This window comes from Argentina silus, assembly GCF_951799395.1.
Source record: "Argentina silus genome assembly, chromosome: 20".
Classification (NCBI taxonomy): domain Eukaryota; kingdom Metazoa; phylum Chordata; class Actinopteri; order Argentiniformes; family Argentinidae; genus Argentina; species Argentina silus.
Genome location: NC_139674.1, coordinates 9,766,592 through 9,778,008, shown reverse-complemented (window position 1 = coordinate 9,778,008; position 11,417 = coordinate 9,766,592). Strand labels below are relative to the sequence as shown.

The window sequence follows — 11,417 nt, the reverse complement described above, 5'->3', positions numbered from 1 at the left end:
TAGGGTCAGTTAAATGAAAAGTGTGTGTGTGTGCGTGTGTGTGCGTGTGTGTGCGTGTGTGTGCGTGTGTGTGCGTGTGTGTGCGTGTGTGTGTGTGTGTGTGTCAGGTGGCAGTGACCCAGTGGGCTTTTGTCTCACATGCAGGCTGACAGGCATGGAGGGGAATGATAGATGTGAGATTATGGAGGTGTGAGAAAGAGAGGGAGATCAAGGGTGGGAGAGAGAGAGAGAGAGGGAGATCAAGAGTGGGTGGGAGGGAGAGAGAGAGGGGGGGGGGGGGTGTTGTCATCTTAAGCCACCCGACAGTGGTAACCTTTGCTAGGGATTTTAGGGGCCTTGTTTAAGATGGCTATTCTCCTTGTTTGTCATGGTTCCCCATGGACTGGGGCTTGCCCCCCCCACCACCCCCCCTCGCTACTACCACAACCCTCCAAGAGCTTTCCTTGATGCTGACATTTGTCATCAGATCAGAGACTGTATGTTTTGTGTAGCCAGCCAGGCTTGGAGGGACCCTGTCCCCGATGTTTTGGATGGCCTGCAAGAGAAACAATGAAATCTCATTTCAGCCTGTCATTCGCCTACACCCCCCGCCACCCCTCCTCCTCCTCCTCCTCCTCCTCCTCCTCCTCTTCATTCACTTTGTTTTCCTGTCATTTAGAAAAAAATATAAACCTCTTATTTATTCAACCATTATCTTAACACCAACACTGTCCTCATCTCCGCACGCACGCACGCACGCACGCACGCACGCACACACTGGAGAGAAGCGTGGAACAAAAAGTTGTTGAATATAAAGCTGTTTATTTTGTTTATAATGCTATTGTTGGTGCTGCCGGGGCAGGACAGGTCAGCTTTCACAGTGCTGTCTCCTCCTCCCAGCCCCTGGAGACACACACACACACACACACACACACACTCTTCCTCCTTGCTCACATAAATATTCAACAGCCAAGCAGTCATAGAGTGTGAGTTTTGCTCTCTCTGTGTGATTGAAGCATAACACGACTCTGCATATTGATAGTCATTAAACAAAAATCGGAACAAAACAAGTCGAGAGAGTCCATTGAATATGCTCTGAGCTGCACAAGAATACAGATAGGGGCTCCCAACCCAACCTTACTTAACCCTCTGCATTTAAACACTCGGATTCTTGGAGGAAATGTTCTTTCTTTTTTCGGAGTCAGAGGTAGAGCGCCGGCTGATGTAAGTCTTGAACCCCTTTGACAGCCTGAGCCATTATGGGCCTGTGTAGCTAGGCAACTTACCCCCGGCAACAAGATGGCGGTCAATGCAGTAGGCACAAGTCAATAGCTTACTGCTTTTTAAAAGCTTCCACTCTGATTTTTAAGAGCCAACATGTACTGACTGTAACTTCTGAGGGTGCACACACGCACGCACGCACGCACGCACGCACACACACACACACACACACACACACACACACTCACAAAGGTACACCTCTGCAATGCAGTGGTTTTGAATTCAGAAAAATGGTAAGTCTAGGTTTAAAAATAATGTTCTTTCACCGTGAGGCTATTGGTTTGTGTGGAGAGCACTAGCATATGAATCAGAACCAACAGTATTATAAAGGCTTTCAGTAAAGCAGTCCCTCATGAGTGGGTCAAAAGGTCATTTAGTTTACTCCTTTTCTGTCTCTTCTTTCTTTGTCTCTCTCACTTTAACTTCTTTGTCTCTCCCCTCCCCTCTCTCTCTCTCTGAAGCTGATGGATTTCACGATGGCGGGTCAGGTCTTCTTTAAAAAGCGATGAGAGGGAAAGTGTGTCATTTTTTCCCCTAACTGGATCATTTGTATTTATTTACCCCCCCTCTGTCACAGACTGTTTTAAGCAGGGAGAACATGAGGGCTTTTTAAGCAGGCTCTGGCTTCACCTCTTAACCCTATTAACCCTTAAGTGCCTGTAAATGATGATAAATAGACTTGTGCCGATTGAGAACTCAATATGGCCTCTTGTAATCCATACCGTCGGCGTGGTAACATAGATCTTCTTACAGTGTGTCAGTTTTGGTTGATGGTGTTTTGTTGAAAGAATGAAGCAATATTTGTAACTGTTACATTAAATTTGCATTTACATTTATGGCATTTAGCAAACGGCTTTATCCAAAGCACCTTACAACGAATACATTTGTTTAAGGAAGTGAATTATCTATCCATCAGTCATAAGAAAAAGTAATCAATGCTCTGACCAGGGGCCATAGGCATTCACAATGCTAGAAGAAGGAAAAATTACTTCTTTTTTTTTCTTTTTGTTTTTAAACAGGAGAGAAAATTGTGTAAACGTGTTACCATACCATAAACATCTAGTTTGTTTTTCTATTCATTACAGTTTTTGGAGGAAGCAATATGGTACTCATAAGGGCAACACAGACATACTAGGCTATACCAGGGAAATCCCAGTATACACCTCAAAACATATGCCTATTATGATCAACATAAGGTCTTTAAACATGGAGCAATAGCCACTGGTAGACTACAGTATCATGGTCTCTCAGTGTTGAATGTGCTGACTGGTGCAGTGTCGAAGAAGAGGGTGAGGAAGAGGAAGAGGGGGGGGATTTATGAGAGAGAGAGAGAGAGAGGGTAATCTGTTCTGCTTTATTACCCCTTAAATGGGACAAACTCTCTCCCTCTGCCACCCTGCTCTAGTCAGTCTGTTTCTACGTGCTATAGCGGGACGCACTTCTAGAAGACGTCTTTAAAGTAGCAGACTCGGCTAAAGGTAACGCAGTGTGGAATATGCTCCCCTCCTCCTCCCTCCTTTCTCTTTCTTTTCTTCGTCCGCCCCGTTCTCTCCCTGAACCTTTGCACTTCATTATCCTCCTTTCTTTCCCTCCGCTCCATGCTATCTCCTTCCTCCCTCTTTTTTTTTTTATTTTTTTTCTATATTTTTATCCCTCTCTCCTGTCCTCCTCACTCCGGCCCCTGTCTGCTGTGTCGCACTTAACATGTTCACGTATTCCTCCTCTACCTCTCTCTCCTTCTCTCTCTTTCTTTCACCCCCCCCCCCCTTTTATTCTTGGTCTGATAAAGCATCTCATCTCAATGCGTCTCCCAGCCCGCTCTGTCATATCGTTCTCCCCCTTCTCTGCTGTGTGATTTATGGGCTGGGGTGCATAAACTATACTGTGTATATATATATTAAACATATATATATATATATAACAACCCTATGCATCCCCCCTCTCCCTCTATGGATCAAGGCAGTGGGGGTGGAGGGCTGGGGAGTGAGGGAGTAGTGGGTGGAGGGGGGGCTGGGGGGGGGGTCCATCTCATATTTGTAGAGCTTTGTTGGTATGGAGACCTCAACTGGTAGTGATGGTGCAAGCTGAGCCGCCTGTATGTCCACTAAGATTTATTGTCCCTCAGCTCCATAGGTTCGTTGTCTCTCACAGGCCATCCCCGAAGATCAGGGACAGGGTCCATCCAAGCCTGGCTTCTACACACACACACACACACACACACACACACACACACACACACACACACACACACACACTTCCCTCCAGCTCGATGTCTCCATTTGTTTCAATCTCTCCCTCTCTGAAGTTTTATTAAATATCCCATGAGCCTCAAGGGGGAGGGGGGCATGCGGGGAGAGGGGACTTTTGATTGACAGCAGATGGATTTGACCTGAAGATGAATCCTTTGGTCGTGTGTGCATGTGCATGTGGGCGTGCACGTGTGCGAGAGAGTTCAGGCGGCTGTATGACCGACAGTTCAGAGAGACATTCTGTCTCCACCGGCATTGAACAAAGAGCATCACATACACATGAACCAGCCTCACCCTTTCATATCTGACCCAGGGGATCAGAACTAATTATCCCCAGGTCTGATCTGGCTCTGAAAACCAACCACTGGCTCAAACAACCTCCTCTTTCCTTTTCAAAGGTCATGTACGTCATTCAAAATAGGCATTTTTGCTCTTTTTTAATTCCCACGGGGAGAGAGACATGTTTACGGATACTCAGGTTTCATGGGAACTGAATGCTTCATAGCTCTTTTTGACTACATTTATCGCAGATCTTACTCTGTGGGAACTTGGTGTGTGGTATTTTGCACACATACTGTCCATCTTGAGAGCAACAAAATCAACTGCAAACCTTCTCTCATCCTTAGGATTCAGTTGCTTTTGCAGCACATAGCAGGCAGGTATAGTAAATGATGAGGGAGAAACTAATGTAATATTGAAGAGGCTGGGACTCTCGCTGCTCTCCTCTATGTGTTACTCTGGCAAGGACTTAATGTGAATCTTAATGATGGATGATGTACGACTCGTGTGTGTGTGTGTGTGTGTGTGTGTGTGTGTGTGTGTGTTCGATTGTGTGTGTGTGTGTGCGTTTGCAATTGTGTAGTGTGTGTCTGTGTGCGATTGTGTGTGTGCGTGCGTTTGCAATTGTGTGTGTGCGTGTAACCACTGACTCAGGCTTCCCTATGGAAGGTACAGTAGGCGCTCAGAGAAGGAAGGGATGAAAAAAAAGAGAGAGAGAGAGAGAGAGAGGAGTATCTCCCAGTTCTCTGTCCTCTCTTTAAAAGCCATTAGAGATGACAAACACTGCTGTTGTATCAGCCGGCTGCACCTGGCATTAACGCAAACGCTTAAGAAAATAATTAGCGGGTGTATGTGTTGTCTGGTCCCTGAAGGAGTCCATAGGCTGTGTAATGAATGAATGGTGTCGTCTATAGGAGCTGCTGGAATGATTCTGCTGTGAATGTCATCCTTCACCAGGAAGACTATGAGTAATGGGGATGTCATGCCTTCTGGCAACGAGTGAATTCTCTCTCTGTTTAAGAGCCTCTTTTTTTTCTTCTTTTTTTAAATATATTTTAGGGCATTTCTGCTTTATTGGGATAGAGATAGTAGAGATTGACCAGAAGGATGGGTGAGAGAGAGGAGGGATGACATGCAGGATATGTCGATGGCCGGAATCGAACCAGGGACCTTGCGATGATATGGTATGCGCCTTAGTGTGCTACGCCACTTCTTACATATATCAGATCGTCATGGTTGGTTATTTTTGAGAGAATTCATTCCTGCTGATCGACAGCCTACTCGACATTATCATGAATGGCTTACCCTACCAACCTACATGGTAGCTGTGGATTGGCCGACCCACGTTTGATGGAAAAATATGACCATGTGGCAGCGGACATATGCAGAGAGTCCCTTCCTGCTTCCTGCTGCATTGCACCCTGGGTAATGAGGCGTGTGGCCGCTGTGTGTTTTATATCCAACAGGAGGGTGATTCCTCCCTCGAGGGGGCAGATCAAACACCTGACTGGGACAGGGGGCAGTGGAGGCTCAGCTGCACCCCCCTAACACCCCTCTAAGGCTTCCAGAGATGCTGACAGGGCCACATTCACACCCCCTCTCCCTCACTTAGCCCCGTTTAGTGGGACGCCCTCGCTGTCCTGAGCGTTGGTGTGCGCCAAAGGATGACGCTACCATTAGCATAATGGCCCTACTGTAGCATGTGCAGGGGGTGTCGTTTTTCATGGGGTTTTATGGTGTGTGGTAACTGGTGAGAGACAGACCCTGTAGCTGTTAGCACAAGAGCATCGGTTCGGCTAATACCCCCCGCTGCTGAGGTGAGCGAAAAGACGCTAACGCTTTGGGACGCAGAGGACATCGCCGTGGTAGCGAAAGAGCAGCAGTGCATTGAGGTACAAAAACACTGCAGCTAGCATTTTAGCATATGGGTACCGTTGGTGCAAACGGCTAGCACCAAAGTGGTATTTTATATGGGCCCCACTGTGGTGCATCCTGTGGAGACGGCAGGATTTTGGTTAGCTCAGCACTTGGTGAAGAGACAAAAGCTGTCAGTCTCTTGGGTGCCGTAGGACTGAAATGGCCAGTTAGCATGACCAAGGTGACAGCTATAGGGTGTAGACATCAGATGTCTCCAGTGATCCACCTACGCTCAATCAATATTCATTCAGCGGTGCCCAGTTAAATAGTCAATACTCTCTTCCCTCATATCACCCGTGGTGGGTTGTCTCAAGGCCAGGAAAGGACAAAAAAAACAAAGGAGCTGATTTTAAATGGTGATGCACACTTAGCAAATGCGGTCACTTCTATCCCAGTCGTCGTCATCATCACCATCCTCGTCGTTAAAAGGGTCAATAGCAGAGCACTACCCTTTTGTGTTTTGTCCTTTATGTTGCTTTCTGGTAGCATCCATATTGACATTGATGAGCTGTGTGGTCCCTAGCCGTTACTATGGGAGAAAGCAGAATGAACACAATCAGCCGCATAGAAACAAGAGGGGAGAGATCTGTTGTTTCCAGAGGGACAAGGAGAAGCCTTTCACTGTGACGCATCGTATAGATTGACAACATTCACACGGCCTCCGGCCCTTCCATTGACGTGGGTTAGGGTGTAATGGATGCATCGGCATGCCTGTCACTGCTCACTGGAGGCTGCTTCTCTGGCCGGATCAACCTTTGACCCCTGGGCTACAGCGTAGGATGGGCTGATCCCGGGTTTCAGCACTGATGGGCCTGGGGATGGTGGTGGGAACCTGGTGTCGGACTGCTGGAAATCCACATATTGATAATGTTCGTCTCCTTCTCTCCCTCCCTCCTATCAATTCTCTCTCCCTCTCTACCTCTCTCCCTCTCTCCCTCTCTACCTCTCGCACCTCTCTCTCTTTTCTTCTTTGCTCCTCTCTGTTGTCTGTTACTTTCCTTCTCCATCTACCTCTCTCCTGCTCCTTCTCTCTCTCTCTCAATCTCTCTCTCTCCTCTCTCTCTTTCTCTCTCTCCTCTCTCCTCTCTCTCTCTTTCTCTCTCTTCCCTCTCTCCTCTCTCTCTTTCTCTCTCTCCTCTCTCCTCTCTCTCTCTCTTTCTCTCTCTTCTCTCTCTCCTCTCTCTCTTTCTCTCTCTCCCCCCCCCCCTCTCTCTCTGCCAGGCGGTATGAGGTCAGTCCAGTGTGTACAGACCTGCAGGGTCAGATCCTGAAGTGCTACAGAGAAAACACCGGGAAGACTCTGCACTGCTCCAACATCGCCTCCCTCTACCTGCAGTGCGTCAACAACGCCAAACAGGTGGGCCCCATTACGTGTGTGTGTGTGTGTGTGTGTCTTAAAGGTCTTAAATGTTTATGCAAAACCTTTGTCACCTTCCACTAACATTCATTGTATGTTATTTCATTCATTGTAAGTTGATCTGATATCAGTGTAAGAGTTGCAGATGTTGTTTCAATTCCTAAATGACACTCTTTTGTTCTCTGAAAAGAATGTCAAATATGTGCATGCTCCGTCATGGGCAACAGACATGTAAGTTCCTGCGTCTCTATCTCCCTGTAGAGCAGCTCAGTTCCACTGTAACAGGGGAGGCTGGTGGAGGTAGAAATCAGACGACGGGCTCATTGTAATGCATAGAACGGAATCAACACACGTTTGGTACCATTCCCCATTCCGTTCCATGCATTACAATGAGCCCTTCCTCCGATTTCAGCCTCCACCAGCCTCCCCTGGACTGTATAGACATGTGTTTCCGTAGCTACGTCAAAGATGACGTTTATTTGTTAGCCAAAACACCAGATGTAGTCTTTACGTTCCTGTATGCGTGTGTCGTGTGTAGTAAGTAAGTATTCTAGAACAGCCATTCCCTGCCTGAGTGTCCTAATGACTGGTTGTCGTACACCATAAGAGTAATGGATAATGGTGCCATGAAATGAAGCACACACACCTCTCTCTCTCTCAGCCCACTTCCTCAGCTGTGTGCATCCTAAAGCACTGTCATAAAACACACTGGCATACAGGGGCTCAGCTCGCCACACACACACACACACACACACACACACACACATCTCCATTTGTGTCTGTCTCGCCCCTGCGTTAGGAGCATCCGCCGTTTCCGCTTGGCCACTGGCGCCTCTCTAAACCCCTCTCTAATGTGTAGGTTCAGGCTTAAAGTCTATTTCCATAATACCTGCTGACACCGTGGCTTGTTCTGCTGCCTAAGTGTCTGTGTTAAATGTAATAAGGCCAGGTCTGGCCCGTGTCACTCTGATTCCACTGTCCTCGTTCCCTGTCTGAGTCGGGGAGGATCTAAGACGTTGTAGGCGCCAGGGTCGCTGCATATGGTAATAGTAATGTCACAGGGTTGATATGATCGGCCTTCTTCCCCTCACGCCCCACAGGCCCCACTCTCCAGTCCACAGTAGCCGGTCACAAAGACAATTTACATCCAGATAGGATTTCTATTAGATTTTTCGACGATTTGACTGTTTTAAGAAACAAGAAAACTCAGTTCCGTTGCACTCTCTCGGGTATTAGTATTAAATCTGTTGCCGGGGGCAGCCGGTTTTAAAGCTATACATCATGTAAATACAGATATGTATTATTCATTTGTGTTTGTGCGAGAGCTACCTGTGGCCTCTTCAGGATTCTGTTAGTGTGCGTTCTCACGGCAAACACGCTTTTATGATGTTGTAAATTGTGGGAGCCAGCCTGCAATATATGGTAATCTGTTTTTATCAGCTTCCCGCAATCGGAGTGCAGTCATAGTTGGCCGATGTTCTCTCTGTGAGAAGGCTTGTTTAAAAATCGTTAGGCGAGGCAAAAAAATAAAACAGTGTGTCTGATAAGGTTATCCAGAAGACGAGAGTAAAGAGGAGGAATTACCTTGAGGAAGCTATTAAAAGTAATACAAATACTATGAAATGCTTTTATTATGTTATGAATTACAAAAGCTCACGCTACAGCAGAGCAGGAAATAAGAGGAGGAGTCAAGGTCAAAGATCAAACGCATCGACAGTCACCCAAAAAGGTTGTAGGTTCAAATCCCAGACCTCAACAACCTTCATCCGTACCCTTGGTCGTGTTTATCTATGAAGGGCACTCAGAAACCCATCCCAACCCCCTAATACACTCCGTCTACGACACTAACACCCTTCAAGACCTACCTCGCCATCTCCATTGTTACGAGTCGCCCTAGATAGCATAGTCCAGACACCCCTTCGACAGACCATAATAACACAATCTACAATCTGGGCTCGGAATATTGACTTCTCCAAAAGAGAGAGGGGGGGGGGTGGAGAGAGACAGTGAGGTTGTCATCACCAGGCCTTTGTGACTGATAATTACTGCTGTCCTTATCAACGTGCCGCGATAACATTTAGACCTCGACGGCTCCTTTTATGTGTCCCCCCCCCCCCCCCCCCCACACTTTCTAATGCATAGAGCGCTAAACAGGCCCAGATAGCCGGGCCCACTAGCCGGCCTGTAAAGAAAGAAGGAGGGCCAGAATGGAAGGACAGATAAAGTGAGGATAGGCGCTCTTTTGAGAGGCTCATGAATAGGAGTTTATCGCAGGGGGATCTCTCTCTCTCTCTCTCTCTCTCTCTCTCTCCCTCCTTCATTCCACATTCTCGCCGCATGACTGCTTCTCTCTCTCTCTCTCTCTCTCTCTCTCTCTCTCTCTCTCTCTTTCCTTACCCCCCGTTTCCTCAAACCTCTTCATCCCCTGTTTCGCTCTCTGAGGACCCTAGCTCCAGAAGCTCCCTGTTTGGATGTTAGTCAGTGGGTTGGTTCATGTTAAAATCTGAAAGCTGGAACAACATCATATTTCTTTCTTAAGGACCTTTGCTGTGTTAACACGTTTCTGCTCTGAAAAAGCCCATTAGCATTATTGTGACGCTACGCTTTTCAGAAGTTAATGTCTATTCATATCAATTCAGCTATTTGGCCATTCTTTGAACACAATCAGTCACACATTTGGAGTTCGATCAGGCAAATTAGGTATGGCTTTAGTTAACTGAGTGAATGTTGTTGTATACATAATTACTTGGGTCAACCTTTTTAATGGTGGGGTCTAGATTGAATTGATCCGCTTGGTGTTGGAACAGCAATAGGGAGGCGCTGATATGCATGAATCTAATCAATTAAACTCTAAAATCAATCAGAGAGGACTACTCTTTCCTTTCTTTCTCTCCAGTCCCCCTCTCGTTCTCTCTCTCTCTTTCTGGCCCTGTCTTCCATCTCCTCCATCCCTCTCTCTCCTCTCTGGGAGGGTTTATTCTGTTGTATCAGATGCAATAGCCTGGATCAAATGTGTATTGACAGGGAGTGGGGCTACGTGTTAGGGATTTCTGGGTGCACTTATCGCCAACATCACATCCACCTCCCCCCCGGCCCTTCTCTCTCTCCCTCCCTCTTCCCCCTCTCCCTCTCCCTCTCTCACATTCTCTCTCTCTTGTTTGTCTTTTTTTCTTCTTCTTCTAGAACAAGTTGAGGACCGGGGGCTAAAGCATGGTGCTGGAGGAGCGTGAAGGAGGAGCCAATGGCATTTATTGTGTGGCATTACCGTTTATCGACCGCAAAATGAAGAGTAGAGGAGGAGTCAGCACCAGAGACACACCCCCGACCCGAGGAGAACCGAACCAGAACCAGACCAGAGACACAAGAGAAATAGACCACCCTGAGAGAGAGAGATAGACCCCTTAACCTCACTACCCCCACCCCACTACCCTCACCCCATCTATCCCCCAACCGCTCTACCCCTCTACCCAACACCCCTCCCCAACCCCCAAACCCTGTAAGTCTGTCTCTCCTACCAAGAAGCGGGGGGGACAACCGTTCCACTTCCCCAAGAGTAGCTCCGTAACACAGTTGCAACAGTTAGAAGGAGACCAGAGTGAAACTGTCCGCCTTGTTGGAGACATGTCGACACAGGGTGAGACCAGCTGGCGGGGCTTAGGCTAGGTCCACCACCAGAACCCAAGCCTTCCCTGCGCTGTGGACATATCCACACGGACTGAACCACTACCACTAACCACCCCCCCACACCCAGCCAGCTCACCCCCACCCCCTCGACAAGCTCACACTTGGAGTAGTCCGTCCCCCCTCACAACCTCAACACCTTTATGGAAATAAACCTCTATTCACCAAACAAACACACCATCCCTACCAATCTCATTCTACCCAACCCATTTCAACTATCCTCCTATTGCACTATCCCGCACTCACGCACCAATCATGTTCATTGTGTCTGATGGCTCGTCTGTGTGTGTGTGTGTGTGTGTTATGTTAATAATGTATCTGCTTGTTTTGTTTTCATCTGCACGATTCGGCATCACTTCTGACTATGTCTGATCAGAGGGAAATAAAAGAATAATACCAGAGTTGTCGTCAAATGTGTCTATCAATATTCTGTGTGATGCAAGGAGGGCTTTGGTCTGTGTCTGTCTGTCTGTGTGTGTGTGTGTGTGTGTGTGTCTGTCTGTGTGTGTGTCTGTGTGTGTGTGTGTGTGTGTCTGTCTGTGTGTGTGTGTGTGTGTGTCTGTCTGTGTGTGTGTCTGTGTGAGTGATGTGTGTGTGTGTGAGTGATGTGTGTGTGTGTGTATTGTTATGGTAATGGTTTCAGAGGAACGATTGTTTCTCATCGACAGAGCCAT

General features: G+C 47.4%; 1 protein-coding gene across 1 annotated transcript in view; it reads left to right on the top strand.

Moving 5' to 3' along the window:
* Window positions 1–11,144, top strand: part of chchd3a (coiled-coil-helix-coiled-coil-helix domain containing 3a) — a 55,537-nt gene extending 44,393 nt beyond the window's left edge. Inside the window, exons 8-9 of the mRNA XM_083692302.1 lie at window positions 6,927–7,062; window positions 10,246–11,144. Of these exons, the coding sequence (XP_083548428.1) occupies window positions 6,927–7,062; window positions 10,246–10,269 (160 nt within the window). The 3' untranslated portion in view covers window positions 10,270–11,144. The remainder of the gene's footprint in view (window positions 1–6,926; window positions 7,063–10,245) is intronic.
* The last annotated feature ends 273 nt before the right edge of the window (window positions 11,145–11,417 follow it).